We start from the raw sequence: 25,077 nt of genomic DNA on the forward strand, positions 1-25,077 counted from the left end.
GAGATTTTGTTGCTGCCCCTCTTAGCTTGACTGCATATTGAAAACTCAAATTATTTCATGGTCACTAGACCCCAGTAGTATATGTTTTCAGAAACTCCACAGTACAGTGAAAATTCCCAGGTGTCACTTAATTGTAGTGGTCAACCACTGTACATCTTTACAGCTAGCATTTTGCACCTATGCTTGCTTTACATCGTTCATTTCTTGGCAGCTATCACGTGTGATGTAAGTGCTGGCTGCTAAGACCCACATGCTACCCATTTCCTGGTGGTGGTCATTTTCAGCCAGGCCTTAGTGTTTCACACCTGGTACAACAAAAGGCACAAGCATTCACAGCATTGGTCTTTATTTGAATACAGAGCATTTTCTGGCTATACATTATCAGCTGGTCCTAGTGCAACAGTATCAGATAGAATCATTTGCATTTAGTTAGCTTATCTTTGAGTGACTCAGGATTGGGAATGTTGTTTCAGAACTTTGTGTTACAAATAATTTTCCTAAATTTAAACATTTTTTTTCATTAAAAAAATACTCTGTAAATGTTCAATTCAGTCACCATGACTTTAATAGGGTCAGGTTTGTATTGTGTAAGCATAAGCTGTGTAGGCTTGCCTACACATTTTTTCCCCCTTTCCCTCCCCAGTTCCTCAAGCTTCTAACCTTGTGAGATGCTAGCCTCTTCACACGGTGCAAGTGAGGAAGGTTTTACTAGGAACAAAAACATTTAGTAGCCAAACTGGAACACTCATTCACATTTCTAAATGGTTTTTTTGCGTGCATTGGTGTTGACTGAAACGTGCCCACATGCATGCAGGGAGCTTTGTGCACTGGGGGTTTTACTGGGCTTGGAGGAAAATGTGTAACCGTGGGCTGTAGTCTTTGTTTCCTCAAACTTACTGCCGGCTGGCAGTTGGGGTTTTCCCATAGTCTGTGCATGGATAAGCAAAGCAGCACAGCAAAGAAGGGGTCAGGTTAGTTGCTATCACCTGTGAAATTACCCAAGGCAGAAAAGCTGTCTCTTGGATGCCTTTGAATCAGTCTGAGAGGCCTCCTGTGCTCTGGGCTATGCCCTGGCAGAAGCATGAGCCCTCGCATCACATACACAGGCATCATGCTTGGTGTGTGTTCTGAACAGGATGAGATCTGAGAGTAATGAGTGTGGAAAATAATCACTGTGTTGAGGTATGTGATTAATTAATGCATGGAATATTATGGTAGGAAGATACTAATGGATATGGGGGAGTTTAATTCCTAAAATTACAATATCCTAACTCTTCAAGCTTGTTTATTGTGAGTTGATACGTGCTAGTTTATTCCATGTGTTTTTATGATGTCTGTGGAAAACATTGCTGCAGCTAAGCAAATAATTGCTAAAAAGCCTGCACTGATAGAATAAAACACTCAAAATTAAAATATGTTAGATAATGCAAGTTTTTGGGTTCCTCTGTCATCTTTGTTGTCTGTAATTACAGTTCCATCTCTTCTTGCAATTGAAGCTGCTTTAATTCTTTACAGCAGCACCAAACTATTTCTAGGTCCCAAACCAGTCTCTTGAGCTTACACATTTCTGACAGCATAAAAGTGTGGAGTTGTTCTGATTTCAAAAGAGCTGATCTCCTTTTAAGTAGTTTTGGTGTGCTTGGGAGGTTTAATACAGTGAGCTTCCATGACTCCTATGGGTGCTCTGTCAGCTTCACTTGCCAGATTGTAGGTGTCTTTAATGAAACAAATGTTAGTGAACTCTAAAAGTTTGTACAAATAAGGCAGAATTTTGCAAATAGGCTTAATTTTCTTTCTGTTTTTGCACATTAAACAAGAGTTAAATGTGTGAATTTTGGGGGACACAGGCTCTAGTTTCAGGTTTTTAATAGAAGCAGTCATTTAAAGAATAAACACAAATAGAGAGCAGTTGCACTGAGCTTACTGGTAAAGGTAACACTGGCAGAAAAGGTGGTAGACATTTTTGAAGCAAAGTAGAAGTGGTGTAAGAGAAGAGATGATATTAGTCTATAAAGGATACATTTCTTGACAACCCTTGCTTGTACTCTGCTTCACAGTAAGAAAGTCTTATAATAGCATCATTTAATTATTTGAGCTATCACCAAAAAAAAAACCAAACCAAACCAAACCGACAAAACAAAAGCCACCAAGCCCCTACTTTTAAAAGCATGTGCTTTTCTTTCATAGTGGCTATAAATGCTCACTGGATTCTTATTTTATCTATTCTTTATTGACTAAAAATTTCCTGTGGAGCATTTAATCTTTTATTTGAAAATAGTCTTGATCAAGATCTCAGAAATGCCAGAGTGTTGAAATTAATGATATTTGAATAGACCAGACCTACTTTGTCCTTCATAATTTGTCTTAGACATGTGCAGAAAGTACTTATTAGTCTGGAATCAATCAATTCATATGTTCTTTTAATGTCTTAAATTTAACTGGTGAGAACTTTCAAGTATAGCTAGTAATTTCTAAAAGTGTTTTGCAAGAAATAATGCCATTTTTCAAATGTTATATGAAATGGGACTTAGGTTTCTAGCTTTCAATATGAAAATATGTACCTTTTGGATGTAAAGTGGTGATGGTTCTGGAATAAGTTGTGTTTGAATATGAATTGTACTAATGTATCTGTCACTGTGGAAAAACAAAAAGCCTGCCTTCAGAGCTGCTGGTAGGATGTCATCTGCTGTGAGTAAACATCTGGGAACAGGAGAAAGACTATTTTGCTACAGAAGAATTAGGCTCTGTCTAGACTGGGGATTTGACCTGATTACAGCCATTAATGGGTGGCAGAAACTCTCCATTGGTACAATCTATCGCATAGAGAGCTGTTGCTTGAGTATGTGGGACTTACCAACTAAAACCTCACGTGATCATACAATTATGGTTTTGTACCTTTACATTTAGGATTGTCTCAGCATAACTGCAACAAAATAACTGCAATTTTCCTATCTGTATTTTGGCAAGGTCACCATGACTACAAATGTGAGATAGATGACATTGATCTTTTGTCGTACAAACGCAACTTAGATCCAATAAAATCAACATCTGTCCATAAGTTAGAGAAAACTGAATGTTAATAATTTGAAGGCATTCTGGTTCATTGTAATACACAGGGACTTAAGATCCATAAATCAGCTCATTGCCACGAGAGGATTTTACTGTGCTGAGATGATCTTGCAAACCAATAAAACAGGGCTTTTGTAGAAGTAATTCACACATGTAATCTTACTAATTAGAGTCCAAATAATTAACATTGAACATATATGTATTAAGACTTGAAAAATTTTAAACTACTTATGTAATGTTTCTTTTTAGTAGTGGTTAGCATTTAATGTTTGCTTTTGTTCAGTATATATGATGTAAATAATATTTTAATTAACTTTTTTAGGAGACTTTGCAGCAGTTGATCATGATGTCTTTGCCAAATGTGTTAATAATTGGCAAAAATCCTTTTTCTGGTAAGTTTATTTTTAAGATGCAAATTCGTGTCACACTAAGAATTTACATTATTTCATTGGAAATAATAGGCTCAAGCCTTTCAATGGAACACTTTAAGCAAACAAGTGGTTTGATGATCTTGAAGGTCTCTTCCAACCTGGTTTATTCTATTCTGTTTCCTTTGTTCACACCAAAGGTCCACACTTTAGAAAAATATGTTCTGTCCACACCTCAAACACTGGCTGTCACTAGGAAGTTTATACTGAAATGAAGTGCATTTCCCAGCAACCAGTGAGCCACTGATACGGCAAAGTACAAGGTTCATGTATTCCCAGCTACTGTGCTTTCAACTTCCTTTATGTCAGCCACCCCTGTGAAAATTGGCAGTTCAGTGCATCTCACTCGATCTAACTCCTGTTAGCTAACAAGGGTTAGCTTGTTTTTATTCCCCAGAACTCTCCTTATCTTCCATCATTACCTGAAAAATGTTGCAGTTACCTTCTTGCTTTTTCCCCTGAACTGACACTGTCTTCTCCGTGCTCCCACCTTCTCTGCTTCCAGCTCTGAGAGTTGCAATTTTCAGACCAAGAAAATTAGCCTGTGTGGAACCAGCTGACTATCCACAGCCACTTGGGAATCTCTGCACCATGCTCTCAATTCCAGAAGCACGGAGCAGACAGACCTGGCCTGCATGGAGCCATATGGATTGGGCAGAATTTATTTACTTGGGTCTAATGTGTCCCAGGTGTTCTACTTCTGATGTTCTGAGGTGCTCCTCAGCAGAGAGGTTAGGCACTGCTCTAACAGGCTGTGTAGCTTCCCTTGGCTGTTTTAATTTATTTAAGATGTCTTATATGCCATGCTTTCATGTATGTGAGACAAGACTTTTCTCATAAGCAAGAAGAACCATTTGTGTTACCTCGCTTTTCGATTCCAGGATTCATAACGTTGATACTTTCCACATCTCATCTGCACATAGCCCATTTATGTAGGTATCTTGATTTAATTTTTTACTTTCCGCTTTTGAATATTGCTGCTTATGCTTCTGAGGTCACAACCTTTTAAGTTCTTATGTGTGTAGATGCTGTAATCTGTCATATGCACCAAGAAGTGTGAATGTGGTCTTTCCTTTCTAAAAGGACAGAATGCCTTGTTCTTTTATATTCAGAGTTTCTTAAGGTCTTCAAAAGACTCTGTGGATTTCCTAGAGATCAGATTTAGTGGGAGAAGATTTAACCCTCTGCCAGATCTTAGTATTGTTTCTGTAATTATATTTTTATTCTCTTCAAGATATTGAGACAAAATGTGTTTTAACAATGTTGCATATTGTAAGATTAAATTTAATTTAAACTGCAGTACAGAACCCAACAAAGATGCTTCAGGATTCATTTGTATGCATAAAAGTCCTATGCTTTAGTCATTAATAAGAAAGCTTCTTCCCGTTTCAGGACCTGAGAAGTCTGTGCAGCTTCTGTGGTTTGGCAGCTGCAACCTCTACTGGTGTATGCATTGATGTCCTGTGGGGGCATTGTTTGATTTGGGAGGAAATAAGGACTTTAGCATAGCCCACATATTAAAAATACTTGTTATGTATGGACAATACTTTGGAAGATGTTTCAGCTTCCTCTTTGAGTTCATCATGAAGTTTGATCTGAATCAGTGGATAGACTTTTTCTTCTGGGTTCCATCCAGAACCGTTGCCCTTTGAAAGCTCTTGCTGGGTCAACTTGAAGAGAATCTCATCTGTATAGGGATTCTTAAGTGTTTCCTCTTCTGGTGGGCAAGGCAAAATCAAACCTTAGTGACCTTTTGAGAGACTTGCTGTGTAAATCTTGATTGTGAGCCCCCGTAGCACAAATCAGTTCTCTGATAATGATTTGGCTTTGGTCCACTAAAGCTTAGGCTGTAGCTGTGAGAGAGATTTGTCTGTCTGTCTGTCTATCTATCTATCTATTTATTAGTAGATAATCATAATAATAGAAGGTGACAAACTGCAGAAGGCAGGGGCGGGTAAGATTTCAGGAAGAGAACTGTTTCTATCAGAGGCAGTTAGCTAATCAAGAAAAATGCAGAGAATGCTGGTAAAGAGAGGTCATAAGAGACTTTATCAAGAAACAGTTTGCTTGAGCTAATGGGCAGGAAGCCAGTTTGAGGAGAAAACAGGAGGAGAAGAGCTACAGGCTGTGATTGTAAATGTTAAATTATAGAGGAGAAGGAGAGAGGAGATAATGATGAGGCAAATGTTCTTTGGGAGATAAGATTAAAACCAATTCATATTTCTGAGGGAGCAAGCCAGGAGAGGATGGAAGGCTACAAAGGATGTGAAGGTGAAGGCATAAGAGTGCAAGGAAGATCACAGTATAGGACAGAGTCAGGATAAAGTTCAAGCAGTGAGTTGGAGGGTGTAGAAGTGAATGATGTATTTCTGTATGTGTGATGGAGAAGGAGGCAGAAAAGTGTAGGAGATAGTTTGTAGCAGTGGAAAGCTGATGTTGTTCAATATTCTGCCATGTTTCTTAAGAGAATGCAAGGGAGAGGCAGGGAAACAATATCCAGGTAGGCTTTTAAAAGTCATTCAAGAGTTGCTGAAGCAGAGTGCAAATGAGTGTCCCAAGAGGAGTGCAGGCATTGCTTTAAAAAAACCCAAAAGTGTGATGAATTGATTTGGATCAGTGAATGTAGAATGTGAGATGTTTGGGTAGATTCCATCTACTAAAATATTCTGGTTAATGTTTATTGACTAAGACAAGAAGGCAGGCAGAATTCCCCTTCTTCAGATGAAGTAATGTTCTGATGAAACATCAGTTCTGTTTCTATTTCTATGTAAAAGACTCCCAGTTTGGGTCTTCAGGAGACAAGAAGCCTGTGTAACTGATCAAAGATCTTGCCCTGTTCATTGGGATAGTATGTATCTCCCTCTAAAAGAAACAGAATGAATCAGCGTTGAGAAAAGGCTCTCTCCTTAGTGTAATAATGCACAGAAAACTCCTGAAGCCATTGAGGAAGGTGGAGAAGCTTAGTGTCTGTCTTTCATCTCTGCTTTATTGCAGCAGGCTTGACTCTGTTGAAAGCTAGTCAAAATCATTAAGAGTTTAGTATCCTTTTAGGGTTTTTTTCTTGATTTATTTTTATTTTGATCAAAACTCCATCATTTGTAATGTTTTGAGAAGATTTTTACATGTACTTCCCTTAGAACATACTGTGGTGGATCAAGTAAAAAGACAATTTTTGAAGCATGTGTAAGTGAACGGTTGCATCTTACGTGAGGATTCATCCAAAACAGACTTAGTTGCTCAGTGTGGAAAAAGTTTGAGAGCTGCCATTTCAGAAAGAAGAATCTGGTTGCATTTTCTTCTAGATGCTTGTAAGAAACTCATGATCATTGGAGATGATCTGTGATTACCAGAGTTCTTTTAAAAAACGGGAATTCAGTAACTTAGGTCAGGTTCAAGAGTGACTGTGAATACTTTAGTACATGCCAGACACTTGCTGTTTGGTGTGTGGACTGAGACTGAATCTGTTGGCATCAGTAGTAGTTAGACCAGCTGTGTTGGAGAGTATAGTTTTGCAGAATCAAGGTCAGCTTTCTAGCCAGACCCAGCATTATTGTTCTGGTAGGATAACAATGAAATATACTGTTATCTGCAATCCAGAGTATCCTCTAGAAAGGATGCTGTTAGGACCCCTTTATTCCTAGGTAGCCCAGTGGGTAATGCTTTCTGTTGCAGTAAAGCAAAATGGTATGTGACTGTGTAGAGTTTAATTCCAACTAGCCTAAGCATTTTTGCCACCCTTGAAGTAATTTATGTTCTAAGTATGGCATATATTTAGTATCAGGACAGGGACAATTTGAGTGTAGGATATATGAATCATCCATACTAATCTGTAATCAGAGTTCTTTAAGCTTCTTTAGATAAAAATACCAGATTTGGAAATACATTTTGATTTTTAGATGTGCAGATGAATATCTAATACAGCTTTATAAAGGAAGTTAAATGAACTTGTCACCTGACTCTTACAGCTTAGGGGGTGGCAGATATTGTAAGCAGTTTTGTAAATATCTTGAGCTACCCAAAATTACAGTTGAAAACTTGATTGTAGGTCACCAAAGTGCTTTTGAAAGTGTCACACTAAGTTTTGCTTTCTCCAGACTCAAGTGATGGTTACTGATGTAAAGCTAGTTGTCAGTGCTGAAAGTTGGCAGTTAAATGGTCAAAAAGCTTTTTGAGGAGTGGGGGAAGAAACTCAAATGACCATTTTACACCTGCTGTATTTTTGTTCTTGTTTTCTTCTCAGAGCCAGGTACTGAAGAAATGAAAAAACTCCTCCTGCTTTTACTTGGTTGTGCAGTTCAGGTAAGTTTAATTATGCTTACCTCGGTAGGGAATTGTTTAAGTTTCTGTATGCTGTATAACTGTATTCTGTATAACTTCAACCTTCCTTCTTCTAGTGGTACTTTGCATTTCTTGACAATCTGGGTATTTTTCTTCATCTTAGTCAACTGAAAAAAAATAGATTATTGTTCTTGCAACTTAACTGTGCATCTTGAGCATTAGAGGTGGACACTGTAAAAATACCTGTGGACCATGATGTCGAATAAGTAGCTATTGTTAGAACATATTATTAGTGTCAGAAGTTGTTACAATTCTGTAATGTAGCACAAACCAAGTGTTTATTGGTCAACAACGTTTCTGGACAGTTGATTGTTGTAATTCCAGCTTTATACTTTTTAGCTTACAAATACAAACGGAGGATGAAAATACTTGTGCTTTTACGTATATGTTTCTAAAATTACTGTTTTTAGTGTCAGAAAAAAGAGGAATTTATTGAAAGGATCCAAGGTCTGGATTTTGACACAAGAGCAGCAGTGGCAGCCCATATTCAAGAGGTAGATTGGGGTTTTTCTTTAATTTTTTTTTTGGGGGGGTGGAATATTGTATTGCAACAAGATTCATTGCATTGGTTCAAAATCAAGGAAATTAAACACGTGATTTGTATACATAATGTTTTTAGTAAGCAAAAAATGCCTTTATTTTAGCTTCATTCACAAAAATGGTTTAGTTGTTTAGGTGGGTTGGATTGGTTGATGGGTTGGACACGATGATCTTGAAGGTTTCTTCCAACCTATTCTATTATTCTATTCTATTAAAAGATTCCATGATCAGGCTCTCTGAGATTACATTGTTAAAGCATGTTAATAAATGACATTATGTTGCTCCAAGCTTTTCTTAGAATGACATCAAATTTAGTTCAAATCACATATATGTGATGTATGGTCGCCTTTTGCTTTGTAGTTTGTCAAAAGTACAAGGTAGCACTTTCAGGTACATAAGAACCTATTCCATTACATTCAATCCAATCCATTTTCAATGTTCTTTATTTCATACTTTTCTAGAGTATTTAACTTAGAGAGTTAAAGCATTATTTTCTTTATACTTCCTTTATACTTCTGCAATTTAAAGAAGTTTATTTTTCTCTTTCATTCTATGTAGGTAACTCATAATCAGGAAAATGTGTTTGATCTGCAGTGGATGGATGACAGTGTATTGACACAAGAGTATGTTGAACCTCTCTTGAAAAATATGGCGTTGCATTTAAAAAGACTTATAGATGAAAGAGATGAGCACTCAGAGGTATGGATGGGATGTGGTGCTTAAGAGAAACATAAATATTTTTTTAAGATGATACAGCTTACTCTTTTTATAACTAATATTTTGATGCATCATTGGAGGTGTTCAGGAGGAGACTTGATGGGGTGCTTGGTGCCATCGTTTAGTTGTTTAGGTGGGTTGGATTGGTTGATGGGTTGGACACGATGATCTTGAAGGTCTCTTCCAACCTGGTCTGGTCTGGTTCTGTTCAATTCTAATTCTATTCTATTAACATGTTTTAGCAATGATTCCTTACTACCAGAAAGTTTTTTCAGGTAGCTACAGTATGCCTACTAGTTGTTGAATACTGTGACAAACTAGAAAAGATAAGAGGTGATGATCTTTGTCATGTAATCAGAATCTAAAACAACTTTAAATAACACCAATTTTGTCAGGCATGATTTGCCCTTGGTCAGGCCATATTGATTACCACCTGTTCTTCATTTTCCATATGCTTGGACATGTTGCTTTTTTACAACATGAAGGAAAAGTAACTCTAAAATACAAGAGATCTTCATAATTGCATAACACCTGTATTTATTTGACCAAATAGGAATGCTCCTGTAGGTCTGATACTTTATTGAGTTGTCAAGAATGCTGCTGCTCACTGAAGAATACCAGTTTCTTTAGTGATTTGTATTTATCCTCATGTTCAATTAATTCCTGCCCTTTAACCTGCCAATACATTCTGATCAGTGATCATTTTGTGGACTGTAAATCTGTGTAGTTTAGGAGTAGCCAAACAGTACTGTTTCATAGCTCTGATGATTTGCTTTAAATATAGAGGTGTATGTAGGGCTTCTGACTTAAGACAAAACTTCTTTATTCTCGCTTCATTTTAGTCTTTGATTTATTGAGCCAGTGAGTGATTTAGTTTTTGGCATAAATGGTTCTTTGAATTCAATTCTATATTTGTTTCCTCTTCTTCTTTTTTTCTTTAAATACTTAGACCATCATCGAACTCTCAGAAGAAAGGGACTGTCTCCGTTTTCTACCTCATGCATCAGCAGCACAATCACCTTGTGGATCTCCTGGCATGAAGCGCACAGAGAGCAGGCAGCACCTGTCGGTAGAGCTAGCAGATGCCAAAGCAAAGATAAGGAGGCTTAGGCAAGAGCTGTGAGTACATGTGGATAGCAGAAGTGTGTTGAGAGTCGTAGGGGTTTAAAATGTTGTTGATTTCTCACAGTAGTAGTGCTCCTAGACAAATTCTTCATTCTGCCAAATGCTGAATCACATGTTTAAATGCCCCTTTTTTTTTTAATATCCTTACTGCATCCCAGGAGGCAATTTTTTTTTTTTAATGTAAGCATATTTGGTGACCAGTGTGACAAACACAAGTTCTCATCTGTCTTAAGTATTTACTATCTTGACTATTATAAATTATACCAACGTTTCAGCCATAAACATACCAAAATCAGTGAATCAGGGCTGTGGTGATTTTGTGTCTTCAGTACTCAACTTTCTGAAAAACTGTGTCTGAGCGGCCTCTGGAGCACATTACAATACAGGAGTGGGTTCTTTGCTCTACAGAAATATTTTGTCTTTTAGAAATACAGCTAATCTAATGCAGTGTTGCCTTTCTTTGACATATTTTGTCCATATTGCTTACAGGCAAGTTCTTTGTCTCTCTGTTGTTTGTTATCATTAGTGAATGTCTGACTATAGTTTTAATGTAGCTGTATTCTTATATATCTCTGAGAGAATAGCTTTCCAGTTGAAGCATTTGTGAGGTGACATACTCAAGAAAAATTTCATCAGACATGCAGGTAGGGCGTGGACTGACCATCCTGAGTGGAGTGGTAGGAAGTGGACTGAGCCATGTCCTGACCAGTCAAGGATGGGTGGCAAAACCATCCATCTTTAAAAGGAGATAATGCTGTACTGATTCCTTACTGACAGCACAGTTAAGTTACCTCTTGTTGGAAACAGAGTAAGAAATAGTCATCTATTGTTTAGATTTGTTGCAGAAGGGAAAAAAACCCCAAACAGTAAAGTAATTTACCATCACCCTACAGCAATGTTAATTTAGCAGAGTGAAGTATGTGCATTCTGAACTTAAAATACAAGTAGCAGATCTGAAGATATTCAATATGTATAGTAAATTGCCTACACTTCAGAAGCAGTATAAAGACTTTCTAAATCCAGTGCATGTCATGGAGTGAAGAGACATGTAAAATTAAATTACAAGTTAAAGGTAGCACAAGTCACAATTTTCAGCTCAGTGGTCTGCTCTTATCAGAGTTTGTTGATCCGATCATCTCTAGCTAGCTGGATTGAGTATCTGGTTGATTTACTCAGAGGATCCCCTTCCCCCACTGTGTCTTGATTTTCATGAAGAATAGAGGACAAAAGGATACATTTCTTTTTTTCTGATGTCTGTATCATTATGTGTCTGTGAAAAGAGCCCGCCCAGGATATTCTATAAACAGCTGCACCAAGAAAATTAGTGAAAAAATTGCTGTTATTAGTTTGATTGACATTTAATAGATAGCCTAAACAGTGAACAGTGGTATGTTCTGTATAATTTAGTACAATCCTCTCCAGTCTGTAGCTGAAGCATGCAATTAGGGCAACAGTGATGGCTCAGAACACTTCACGTTTTGCACTCTATTTGAATCCAAGTTGTAAATAAATTTCATTTGTGTGTAGCAGTATATTTAAAGGTATGAAATGCTGCAGCTATTTAATAAATTAAAAATTAGATACCTTGTGGAGTTGAAAATATTCAGCTTAAAATTTATTTATAATCTGCTGTTGGCAATGAACCCTGATACCTGCTTAATATACACTGCAGCTAGTACAGTTTTATACAGAAATTCTGTAAGGATTACTTTTTGATAGGATGCAAAACAGCATTTTGAGGCTTGTAATACAGAAACTCCAGAACTGGAAGTGATAGACCTATTTTCTGTATTAAGTCCTGACTGTTTTTATGTAGAACAGCAATGCAGAGAGATGAATGTTAGCAGAAGAATTAATCTTATCATAATGCAGAATACATTTGTATTTCCATATGGATTCTGAGCACATAAGCAGAGGGAAAGCTTTTATATCTGCTGTGGACAGTGGTGTTGCCGAGAGCTATTAGATGAATATTTGTAGGCTGTCACCAAACTTTACTAACCAATATAATTCATTGTGGGAATAGCTCCTTTCTAAAACCAGCCCTTCTGGTTTGATGTGAAATGAATTTATTTTTGATAGTATGATTACTTTTGGCTTATATTATACATTTCAGGCCACTGAACTCTTTTGTCCCCCCCTTTTCTACTACTTTATTGTAATGTAATGAATATTTTCTCATTATCCAAAATACTGGATATGGCAGGCTTTTTCATCAGTAAATACTGGGTTTTTTGAGGTGCAGCTGAATTTTGAACGGCAGGCATTTTGCATCTTTGAGGGAATTGAATACTTCCCTTGCTCATACTCATTGTTTAGTGAACTCAATTTTTTAACAAACTTATTTTTTTGAGCATTGAGGAGTGATAGTTGACAGTTAAGAATGACTCCTGTAAATCTTGTAGCATTCTGTGTCAAATCCTTTTTATTACTAATTTCTGCATAGGCTAAACTAGACATTGTGTCATTTCTAGAAGATTAACGTTAATTATGAACCTTATTAAGGTTATTAAGCAATACCTTATTTAATGAGTAAAGACACCTGAAATACTTAAGGAAAAGAAAAATTACAAGAGTGTGAAAGTGCTTTAAAAATTAGCTTTACCTGATCTATGACAAGATGCACCTGTGGTCATTGACCGGATCTCCTGGAAAGTACTTGGACCTTTTGAGTGTGTATTTTGAAATTAATCTGAGTTTACTTTTGGATGTAAATCCCTTGGTATACATTTGTGTGTGTTGTCTGTTGGTTTTTTTCACCCTAAGAATCCCTTATTACACCCTAATGTTTTCTGCCCTGCAGAAGCAGGAAACTTTAATGAGCAAATATTTAAGGAAATCTGAAAAATCCAACAAAAAGTAGAAACTTAGACGACAAGTGAGACCTGAAAAACATGTAAAACATGATGGCATACCTAAGTTTTACACTGATATTGATGAAATTTTGCATTAAAAGAAGGAAGTGTCATGAATCTCACTATTTTGTTCTCAAGCTGATAGTTACTAAGTTTTGCAGTCATACTTAACTGTTTTGTGTTTCCTCTTTTAAGTGAGGAGAAGACTGAGCAGTTGCTTGATTGTAAACAAGAACTTGAGCAGATGGAAGCTGAACTGAAGAGACTTCAGCAAGAGGTATGGATTTTGTAAATGTATTGTTTGAAGCGTGTGCCATCACTAGAATGATTTCCTCACCTCTTTCTTTGTATTAGGAAGTATGTTTGGTTTTCACTCCGAACACCATCTTGTGTAATTCATTCATTTATTTGATGTAGTATGCTGGAAAAATATTTTCATTTAAGTTACTGTTTCTTCTCTAATTTTTTTGTTTCCTTATTCAAGCAGTTTACCACCAACATATCCCATGAGCTGCATATTTCTCAAAAGCAGTGCACTAAAATTGTATCTACTTATCTTTATACTTGGAGTCTGTGTGTTGATAGTGAAGGAGAACACCTGATTTGTTTATCATTAGGATATGAGTGTATAAAATTATTCAGGGTCATTTGCGAATGTTATCTGTGAGAGAAATGTACTGTTCTGAAGTTGAGAAATGTTACATCTCTCTCCTTGTAAAATGCCAATGCAGTTTTCTTGGAAATATATCATCTGACTGAAACTAAAATATTTTTTCCTTTAGCTTTCTCAAAATTAACTTACATCCTTCTGCATTAGCCCAGTTTAAGTAGTAAAGTAGCTGTTTTCCATCAGCATGTGCTAGCTAATATTCTTACCTTCAATTTTTCTGTTTTCATATTTTCTAGAATATGAATTTACTCTCAGATGCCCGTTCTGCCAGAGTGTACAGAGATGAATTAGATGCTCTTCGTGAGAAGGCAATTCGAGTCGACAAGCTTGAAAGTGAAGTCAGCCGGTATAAGGAGAGGCTGCATGATATTGAATTCTACAAAGCTAGAGTAGAGGTATAGTAAGGCAGAAAAAAAAGCACTGAATAACCATCATGTTTTGTTTGTTGTGGCTTTTTTTCAGTTATTTTTATGACTTGTTACAGCTTTTTGCTCTGGGATATATGGTAGTCAGTCTTCTGTGATCAGTTACAGGTTTTAGGTAAGAGCCTTTGTGTCTAATGTCATGCAGTTTCCTTTGAAGTCGGTAGATTTAGAATCACAGAACAGTTTGAGTTGGAAAGGACCTCCAAAAGTCATCTAGTCCAACCCCTGTGCTGTGAGCAGGGACGTCCTCCACTAGATCAGGTTGCTCAGAGCGCTGTTGAGCCTGACCTTGAGGATCTCTAGGAATGGGGCCTCAACTATGTCCCTGGGAGGGAGGGCACTGGAACTGGGTAACCTGTTGCAGTGTTCCACTACCTTCATAGTAAAACACTTATTCCTAACATTCAATCAAAATCTGCTCTTCTCTAATTAAAAACCATTGCCTCCTCATGCTATCACTCCACACCTTTGTAAACAGTCCCTCCTCAGCCTTCTTGGTAGGCCCCTTTCAGGTACTGGAAGGTCACTATTAGGTCTCCCTGAAGTCTTCTTATTTTCAGGCTGAACAACCCCAGTTTCCTTAGCCTGTCTTTGTAGGAGAGGTGTTCAGCCCCTGGTCATTTCAGTGGCCCTTCTCTGGACCCACTCCATCAGGTCCATGTCTTCCTGTATTGAGGGCTCCATAGTTCCCAAGACTTTTTTTTTTCCTTGTTCTAAGTTGACTTGTTCTTAGCCTTGCTTGTTGCTTGTGGAAATGAATTTTGTCAGTTTACTGTCTCAAGATACACTACATACAGATCTTAACAGCTGTCATTGAAATATCCATGCTAGAAGAGTCTCCAAAGATGCCTTCATATATAACTAGTAGCTACTTCCCAACTCTGGATCTCATCTTAGTGAGATACTTTAAAGATGATACTGCTGTTCAACTTGAGCTCAGTGATAGAGCTCCAGTGCTGTGATGCATGTTCTCAAACTTCCTCAAAGTTTTTGGCTGTTACCTGCGTATGATGTCATAGGTTAGCACAGATGGTCTATTGGAGAACCAAGTGTGGCAAGTGGTGAGCAGTCATCAGCCTGCCTCTATAGGAGCTAACCATTATATATGAAAAGGATCTTGCATAAATTTTACTGTATAAACAGTGTGTATCTGCTGCTGCTGTGCTAAGAGAGACTGAAAGCATATGGTTAAAAAAATGGGTAAAGGAAAAGAGATTAGGTGAAGGAGAAGGATTTGAGAACAGTGGGAATTTCATTTTCATGGAATGTTTAGTAAAAACCCTATAATTTGTTTGCATGTTTCTGGGTATGATTTCTCAAGCATGCTTGAATAGAGACAGATGTTAAATAATTTTTCTTTAATTTGCTTCATTATGGTCATTATAAGTTATCTTAATATTTGCATAGGAAGGAGTATGAAGGATAAATATTTATATGCTATATTCACTGATCTTATTTTCAGATTTTGCAGCTGACTGCATGCTGAAGTTGGAAAAGTTTTTCTTTATATCATGAGTAAAATCATTGATTATATGTTTTTACATACTGTGATTGTTTCCTCAGATGCCATGGAAAAATTACTCTCTGCATCAATTAAAGCTGTTGAGGACATTTGGACAATGGCTGATTGCATTTTAAGGATGCAGTTGTATTTTCAGCATCATGTCCTGACTTCAGACTTAAGAAGTTTGCCCAGTGGCCTTTACACCTATTTATGGCCTGTAGAAAATTACTCTTTTATTCTCTGTTTCCTACAACCCAAAGTTTAGGGAGTTCGTCTTGATACTAAGATAAGTTAAGGACTCAAAAAGAGTGTCTATATCCATCTCTAGTATTTGACAGTGGCCAAAAGTAAAAGTAGGTGCTTAAAGGAGAGTGAGAGAACAGGGCAAGCACTTAGTGATCACAGAATGGTAGGGGTTGGAAGGGACTGCTGGAGATCGTCAGTCCAACCCTCTGCTAAAGCAGGGTCACCTAGAGTAAATGACACAAACATGTCCAGGCAGGTTTTGAACACCTCCAGACATGAAGACTCCACAGCCTCTCTGAGCAATTCCAGTGCTCTGCCACCCTCAAAGTGGAGATTTTCTTCCTTACATTTACATGGAACATCCTGTGTTCAGTTCTTGTCCACTGCCCCTTGTCACTGGGCACCACTGGTACGAGTCTAGCTCCATTCTTCTGACACTCACCCTTTAGATATTTATAGCCGTTAATGAGATCCACTCTCATTCTGCTCCAGGCCAAACAGACCCAGCTCTCAGCCCTTCCCTGTAACATAAGTGTTCCAGTCATGCTTTCCTACTGTGCTCTCCCAGCCATCAGCAGTCGCTGCTCAGAAAAACCACACCAAGAGGTGGTGCTTTTGAGGATTCTGGCCTTCTCTTGCAAGAATTAGGTGACTTCTCAATGCATGTAAGCCCTTTCATCTGCACAGTCATGTAGAAGTAAGCTCCACAAACAGTGTGTGAAGTGCTGCTTCTTCTTTGTCTTGAGCCTGACACCTGTAACATTTGTTTGATGTCAGCATTTTCTTAGCTGTAGTCCCTAGACACGCAGTATATCTTTCCAGATAGCAACTCAAATCAAAGATATTTATGGTTTGATGGTAAGTATGAACACTATATTTATTCTTAAGTGTTTGGAGATGATCTAATTTTTCTTCAGTTATGCACAACTTTCTTCTCATAAAAATTCTGTAAGTTAACAGTTATATGAAATTGCTGTAATTTTGTTGTTGTTAAACAAAAAGTCTGCTACAGCTTCCAAATGGATGCTCTGGTATTAAAGCAATGTTTCTAAAACTACTCACAATGTGTATCAAATGTAATATGGATAAGGGAGTACTTCTGTTGTGAGTTTTTGTTGCTTCATTGTTGCAGGAGTTAAAGGAAGACAATCAAGTGTTGCTAGAAACAAAGACGATGTTGGAAGATCAATTAGAGGGGACCCGAGCCCGTTCTGATAAATTACATGAGTTAGAAAAGGAGAATCTACAATTGAAAGCTAAATTACATGATATGGAGATGGTAAGTGTAAATGGAGGATGACAAATACAACTGACATGCATTGAGTGTAATTTCCATTTTTTATAGAAGAACTTTGAGTCAGAGGGGAAAAGGAGGAGGCTGTGTCTTGATTTCCTAATACTTTTTAGATACAGTTTCCTTCAGTAGCTTTGTTTCTACCTGGGAAAGGAAGAACTGCAAAGGCAGATCTATTCCTAAAGGTGGTACAGTGTTTAATTGAATAGCTGAAGTACAATGATAAGACCTAGAGACCCATTAGTAAAAGCAATGGGACTAATACGGTTTGTTAGGTGAAGATAGTCTGTCGTCACTTAGACAAAAGAGGTTCTTCATATTTCAAGTTCTGGCAGCGTAGTGACTTTTATCAGGTTATGCCCAAAATAATTTCTGTTTTTAACCAGTTCTCAAAAAACCAAATATTATTTAAAACAGGTTTTCTGTAGGGGCTGACAGTTATCTTCTGTTCACTTTCATTTTCTGCAAAATGTTGAGGATTGGAGCTGCAACTTACTCCTGTTGAAGTAGCATGTGTGGGGAGAGGTACTTATAAAGTGACACACTCATCACAGACCTGGTCCTGTTACAGCTCTTTGCATCAAAGTAGTTTTATGCTGGTGTAGAGGAGGTGAAATTTTGCCTATTTCTTTTTTTTTAATGCTACATATGAAACAATTTTTAAGGAACGTGACATGGACAGAAAGAAAATTGAGGAACTGATGGAGGAAAATATGACTCTAGAAATGGCTCAGAAACAAAGTATGGATGAATCCTTGCATCTTGGCTGGGAACTTGAACAGATGAATAGGACTACTGAGCTTTCTGAAGGTAAGCATAATCACAGAACCACAGGATACATCTGTTTGGAAGAGACCTCAAAGATCATCCAGTCCAACCTTTGAACCAGCACTGACCGGTCAATGCTAAACCATGTCCTGAAGTGGCAGGTCTACACAGTGCTTAAACACCTCCAGGGATGGTGACACCACTAGTGCCCTCTCTGGGCAGACCATTGCAATGTGTGATTCACAGAAAGTGAAGAAATACTCCCTAACATCCGGCCTGAACTTCCCCTGACTAGCATGTAACCATTTCCTCTAGTCCTGCTGCTTGACACCAAGAAGAGGCTGGCCCCCTCCTTATTTGAGCATCCCTTCAGGTAGTTGTAGAGTGTGATAACATCTCCTGCATCCAGCCCTTCTTGTGGATGGGCATCACATTGGCCAGCTTCCAGTCATCTGGGACTTCTCCAGTGAGCCAGTAGTAAATGGAGTGTGGCTTGGCCAGCTCATCTGCCATCTCTCTCAGCACCCTAGGATGGATCCCATCCAGTCCATGGACTTTTGAGGATCCAAGTGGCTGAGCAGGTCTCTAACTGCTTCTTCCTGGATTACAGGAGAACCATCTGCCAGCTCAAGAGGCCAGTTGTCCGGAAGACAACCTATCTTGCTATAAAAATTGAGGCAAAGAAGGTGTTAAGTACCTCTGCCTTTTCCTCGTCTTTAGTTACAATATTCCCCTCCATGTCCACTAAGGAGTGGAGGTTGTCCTTGCCCCTCCTCTTGCCATTAATGTATTTGTAAAAGGGTTTTTTGTTGTCCTTCACAGCAGTGGCCAGTCTAAGCTCTAACTGGGCTTTTACCTCTCTAATGTTTTTCCTGTATGACCTAGCAACATCCTTAAACATTTCCTTGGTTACCTCTCTTTTCTTCCAGAGATGATACACCCTCTTTTTATCCCTTAATTCGCTCAGAAGTTCATTGCCCATCCAGGCTGGCCGGCTGCCCCGGCGGCTCATCTTCCGGCACATGGGCCCAGCCTCTTCCTGTGCCGTCAGGAGTTCTTTCTTGAAGTAGCTCCAGCCCTCCTGGACCCCTTTATTTTTAATGGCTGTTTCCCAAGGTACCTTCTGAGTTAGTTCCTTAAGTAACCTGAAGTCTGCTCTCCGGAAGTCCAGAGCGGAGGTTTTGTTGCTGCCCCTCTTAGCTTGACTGCATATTCAAAACTCAATTATCTCATGGTCACTGGAGCCCAGGCAGCCTCCAACCACCACATCTCCCACCAGCCCTTCTCTGTTTATCAGGCAGGTTAAAATCACCCATAAGAACAAGGTCTGGCAATTTTGAGACAGCCTCTAGCTGTCTATAAAATAATTCATCAATCTCTTCATCCTGGTTGGGTGGTCTGTAAAAGACTCCAACCATGATGTCAGCCTTGTTGGCCTTCCCTCTAATTCTCACCCACAGGCACTCAACTTGATCATCCTTAATCTCTAATTCCATGGCATCTAGAGCCTCCCTGATGTACAGGGCCACCCTTCCACCCCTTCTCCTTTGCCTGTCTCCTGAAGAGTCTGTAGCCATTGATTACAGTGCTCCAGTCATGTGAGTCATCCCACCATGTTTCTGTGATGGCAACTACATCATAACTTTCCTGCTGTAACAAGGCTTCCAGCTCCTCTTGTTTATAACCCACACTGTGTGCATTAGTGTACATGCACTTCAGCTGGGCTGCTGGTTTCACTCCTGACTCCAGCTTACCACCCTCAGACTCCTGTCTGGGGGAACTGGTTTCATCTCCTTCCCCCTTCAAATCTAGTTTAAAGCCCTGACAATGAGACCTGCCAACTCCCTTCCTAGAACACTTTTCCCTCTGTGGGATAAGCTCTTCTCATGTGCTAAGATTTTTCTCCCCCTCTGGGACAGATGTACTCCATCTGCTGCCAGTGGACCTGGTGCCACAGAAAGTTCCCCAAGATCGAAAACCCCCAAATTCTGTTGGTGGCAGCAGCCTCTGAGCCACTTGTTAATTACACCTGCTTTCCTATTCCTTTCAGTCTTCCTTCCTGCAACTTAGGGTATTGATGAAAAAGTTACCTGTACCCCTGACCCCTCACCCAGTTTTCCCAGAGCAGTTTCCTAGTAGTAGGTCATGTGTTCCAGGCCCTTCACAAGCCTTGTTGCCCTTCTCTGGACATGCTCCAGCACCTCAGTATTGTTCTTCTAGTGAGTGGCCCAGAACTGAACAAAATACTCGAGGTGTGATCTCATCAGTGCTGAGCACAGCAGGATGATCACCACCTTGTTCCCACTGGCAATTCTGTTTCTGACACAATCCAGGATGCCATTGGCCTTCTTGGCCACCTGGGCACACTGCTGACTCATGTTCAGTCAACTGTCAAGTAATACTCCCAGGTCCCTCTCCAAGTCACAGCTTTTCAACCACACATCCCCAAGTCTGTAACTTACCATGGGGTTATTGTGGCCCAGGTGGACGACCTGGCACTTGGCCTTAATAATGGTACTTGCAAACTGATAAAATAGAAACATTGAAAGTTGAGAGACTGGACAGCATTAGGAAATAACAGGTCCTTCTAAAGTACAGAGCTTTGTCCTCTGGAGAGATGCAGCAGTTTTGGGCTGATAATGTTTGTTTGGTTTTCCATGTAGCCTTAGAGAACAGCTTGCATAAAAAGTCTCTGTTCTGGTGTTTCTTGTTCAGTTAAGACAACTGTAAAACCCATAAATAGCTTTGAGTTAAATTATACTGCCATTTAAAGTTCTGTGCACTGTACCACAGATCGTGAGTCTTATTTCACCATTCTCAGAGTTAAGAAGGATGTGTTATGGTTTCTCAGAGTGATTATTTGCAGAGGTATCTGTGGTGAAAAGTCAGTCTCATTCTTCCAGTATAGTGTGATGATCACATACTGGATCCCATGCAAAGGACTTTGGAGTGATGTAATCAGTTTCAGGAAACAAATCTCTGCTGTAATTAGGACATGTAGAATGAGTAGAACATATACTTTTATGAATTTGCAGCGTTACCTGTTGAGTAAGGACAATGATTCATTAATCCTAACAAGCTCTACTCACCAAGACGACAGTGGAGGGACCATCGAGGGTTTCTAAATCCTTTAAGTCTAAAAATGCAAAGCCCAAGAAATCAGGTAATAAGGAACTTTGGTTTTTTTTGTTCTTTTAATATGGTGTTTTTTTCCCCTGCAGTGCCACAGAAATCACTTGGTCATGAAGTAAATGAATTGACATCCAGCAGATTGCTGAAGTTGGAGATGGAAAACCAAAGTTTGCTGAAGACGGTGGAAGAGCTACAAAGTGCAGTGGGTTCTGTAGAGGGCAGTAGTTCAAGGATTCTGAAAATGGAGAAAGAAAACCAACGACTTAGCAAAAAGGTGATGTAATCAGCATATGTTTGAATCTTCTAGAAGTTCACTAGTGGTTCTTGTCACTTTCTTTCTAAAGGGTGATTTTATTAATTGCTCTTATTTTGGGTAAAGTATTGCTGGGGTCTAAATGATGTGAAGGTGTGTTTAAGTTTGTGGTAGAAAAGAAAACAGCTTCAGAGCAGTTTTTCTCATCTTTAATGATGTTGTTTGGGTTTTTTATTAATGATGTAAGAAAGGTCTTGGTGAGTGAGGGAAAAAATTATTAACATATTGGGGACATAGTAATGAAAATGTTTTTTGAAAATTGAGAATGTTATTTTAGTCTTTTTTATTTACTAAGCAGGGGAAAGTATGTGTGTCTAGGCATCAACAGGTCTTCATCTAAGCAGAAAGCTTGATCCTATGTCCTCATTCATAACTGATAGAGGATGGGCAGAGGAATTGATGAGCAAGTGAATGAGAGGAGTTTGTCAGCTTCATCTGTGCTGATCTGCAATATTTTTCTCTCTGAATTATGTGTATCAAATGGAGATGTTCAGCTAGTATTTATAGAGAATAAAAGTTAGGGGGAAGTGGACAAACTACAGGGGAGTGAAATGTCTGAAGTTTTCAAAAGAGCTTTTCCTTCAGCAGCTATTTAATATGTCAGACTATACTTAGAATGGGTAATGTATTCCATACTTCCATGCTTTTTCTGATCTCTTAAATGTGGTTCCCAGATGGTGGCTGACTACATCCCTGCTGAGGTGGTTGAGTTAGTTACCTCTCCTTTGCAAAAGCCAATGAAAGTGCCAGTATCCCTGCAAAGCATGTATTAGTCTGCTAAACGAGGGACCAGGAAAATCTGAATTGCAGAGGAGGAAGGAGAGGGAAGCAAAAGAACTGGTCAAATGTTAATGTTCCCATCTTAAGAAAAAGATTTAGTTTGGGTTCTGGCTTAACTGATGCCATGCATTTTGTATGGTTTGCATCAACAAATTGTTTCATGGGGGAACATACTCCGGTCCACTAACTTTTTGCAATTTTTATTTCTCAGTATGATTTAGTAGCAATTTAATTTATAATTCAAATAATTTGTTTTTTTAAGTATCAGCCCTGCCTGGCATCCAAGTTATGTCTGGACCCCTCTAGGATCTAGTAGTGTGGATGATGGACTTAACATAGGACGTAAACCTTCCAGCAGATGTTTGTTTAAAAATGCAGTGTGTAGTGCTTCTAAGTAGCTAATTATAACCTGCAAGTGACAGAAATACCACATGTGGTTATTTTCACATGTGAATAGTTTTGATGTCTTGCAGTATTGCATTTTGGAACTCTTTAACAAAACAGTATATTTAATTCCTAAAGAATCATCAGAAGTATCTCTTTAAAATAGTTTAGTAACATTAAACAGCGTTCAACCCTTATAAGTTAAAAGGGACTTGGAGGAGCAGTATAAATCTCAGTAGAATGGAATTCTAAGTTTAAAAAACATGTTTGGGGAAATACACATAGTCTCATAAAATCTGAGCCTTTCTTTTAAATGCAAAAATACTTCATAAACTCAGGATTCTGAGCCAGGGAGAAAATTCTGGCAGAAGTTAGTTATTCCTAGAAGAGATGAATTTTGTCAGATAAAGAGTATAAAACTCCATTTTCTTCTTTCCTTTAACCTTCTTTATTCATTTGTGTCAGGGTACCTCCAACCCAGTTAAGAGTAATGCTTTTAAAAAAATGTGCTACTTTTTTCCTTAGCTGGAAGAGCTAGAGAATGAAATTAGCCAAGAGAAACAAAGTCTTCAGAGCAGTCAAAACTTGAGTAAAGATTTGATGAAAGAAAAAGGACAGCTTGAAAAGACACTGGAAGCACTTAGAGAAAACTCAGAGCGACAAGTAAGTAGCAGAATTAAATGTCTTAATGCTGCTTTGTACAGTCATTTTCTCACTTACACATTTTTACAAGCATAAAGGGGTTGTAAATGTAGAAGATTTGCCAAAAGGTCATATCTGCAGCAAAACAGCTGAGGACCTGCAGCCAGCAAGAAACATGACTCATTTTTAGCTGAGGCTTTACTGTTTTAGAGTGTCTTTCATGTGCTATGTGTTGGCTGTATTTGCTTTAGAGGGTGTAGCTCAGCCAAAATAGAAAATGGGGAACATTGGAGGTAAGCCAGGCACCTCTCAATGGAGGAAAACAGGTTTGAGACGACTGGTCAGTGTCTGAAGTAATGTCGGAGTAGTAATGAGAATTACAGCAAGCTGTCCCTTAAAGGGGCCTGACAGAAAGCTGGGTTGCTGCTCCACTGCTGACTCTATGCCTCCTGTGTCACTCGCATTCTTGTTTATCTGGAGCAGGAACCACCATATTCACCTGTTTCAGAATGTTTTCTTGCTGTGGCTTCTAGGTGGACAACAGAATTTGTTTGTTTGCCAGAAACTGGCATCTAGGGCTTTGTAAAAAGGTTTGAGTGGTGTTTGTGAGAGTACTAGATGTCACTGACATGCGCGTGCTGACACCTTCTAAAGGCCTTTGCAGAGCAATTCAGAGGACCCTTGGAATGTAGCCACTAGGAAATAAGAGTATGGAAACTTCTGGAAATCCTATCTTTAGTAATTGAGTCCTTCAGAAGTAGAACTGTCATTTCTTGTATAAATTCCATCGATACTTCTTGATGAGACTGACATAGTTTAGGTAGATTTAACAGTACAGTATTTTGGAATAGAGAATATTGTATTTCAGAAATACTGGAAATTTTTTAAGGCCTTATTTAATCAGTAAATGAAATTCCAGACTAAAGAGAGAAAGAAAAGCTTGGCATTGAAGCTCTACTTCCATTTAAAGAGAACAGAGGGGATAATTTTAAAGAAAATATGCCAGCTTCTCTTAGTACTTTGTTCCAGTAATTGATTTATCCATTGCATTAGAAGTGTGCTCCAGGGGAAAAAAAGAACAAAAACTTTCTGAAGTAAGCTGTTTAACACTCAAGTCAGCCATCAAGGATGCATTTTTAAAACCTGCCAGTAGGACTGGACTATTTCTGCTTTAAAATAATATATTTTGGAGCTGTAATGGGTTAGCAGCATCTTTCGTGTCTTCTACTGTGCGGAAACATAGCAAAGAGGTTAACTTGATTTCATCAGGAATTACAGGGGATTGTGATGTTTTTAGTTAAGTTTGTATTAAGAAGCAGAATTTTGGGGAAGTAGTAATGCATGTTCAGTAAGTACCAGGTTAGGTAAAGAAGTGTTACAAAGTTGTGGGTTTAGTTTCTCATTAATCATTTCAGAACAGTTTGTCATAGCTGGGAACCAAGCTGTAGATTCTGTAATTAATAGTTGCATTCAAACTTAACCATGAAGGAACAGTCTGTAATGCTCTCAGGCTGGGTTTCATGGCAACTAGCACTTTTGCTTTTTCAAAAGCAGTTTATTGTTGATACATTTCTTATGCTGTGTTATTAGTGCATTCCTTAAACTGATATAAACAATTTTCTGGATTTTGCAGCCTGTTGTTACATACCAACATAATTTCACATTATTTACAGTAACTGGAAAACCCAAAGAATATTAAGATGTAATTTTGCCTTTTTCCTTGAAGAAGATCTGGGAATACATTATCTGAGAAAATAAGCCAGTTTAATACAATTTACTTTCTCTGGAGGCTGTTTTGGAGCAGCATGTCCAAGGGATCTTTTTAACTTGAAACTAAATGTAATTTT

General features: G+C 38.4%; 1 protein-coding gene across 13 annotated transcripts in view; it reads left to right on the forward strand.

The window, feature by feature from the left end:
- The window catches only part of CCDC88A (coiled-coil domain containing 88A), a 78,715-nt gene that overhangs the window by 21,388 nt on the left and 32,250 nt on the right, over positions 1–25,077 (forward strand). For all 13 annotated transcript variants that reach the window (XM_068153294.1, XM_068153295.1, XM_068153298.1 and 10 more), the window contains exons 5-15: positions 3,392–3,461; positions 7,738–7,796; positions 8,246–8,329; positions 8,934–9,074; positions 10,042–10,211; positions 13,268–13,349; positions 13,979–14,137; positions 17,050–17,196; positions 17,877–18,021; positions 21,201–21,385; positions 23,114–23,251. In XM_068153294.1, coding sequence (XP_068009395.1) covers positions 3,392–3,461; positions 7,738–7,796; positions 8,246–8,329; positions 8,934–9,074; positions 10,042–10,211; positions 13,268–13,349; positions 13,979–14,137; positions 17,050–17,196; positions 17,877–18,021; positions 21,201–21,385; positions 23,114–23,251 — 1,380 coding nt within the window. The remainder of the gene's footprint in view (positions 1–3,391; positions 3,462–7,737; positions 7,797–8,245; positions 8,330–8,933; positions 9,075–10,041; positions 10,212–13,267; positions 13,350–13,978; positions 14,138–17,049; positions 17,197–17,876; positions 18,022–21,200; positions 21,386–23,113; positions 23,252–25,077) is intronic.

Source organism: Melanerpes formicivorus, unplaced genomic scaffold (genome assembly GCF_026170545.1).
Source record: "Melanerpes formicivorus ecotype bairdi unplaced genomic scaffold, bMelFor1.0.p_v2 SCAF_25, whole genome shotgun sequence".
NCBI lineage: Eukaryota > Metazoa > Chordata > Aves > Piciformes > Picidae > Melanerpes > Melanerpes formicivorus.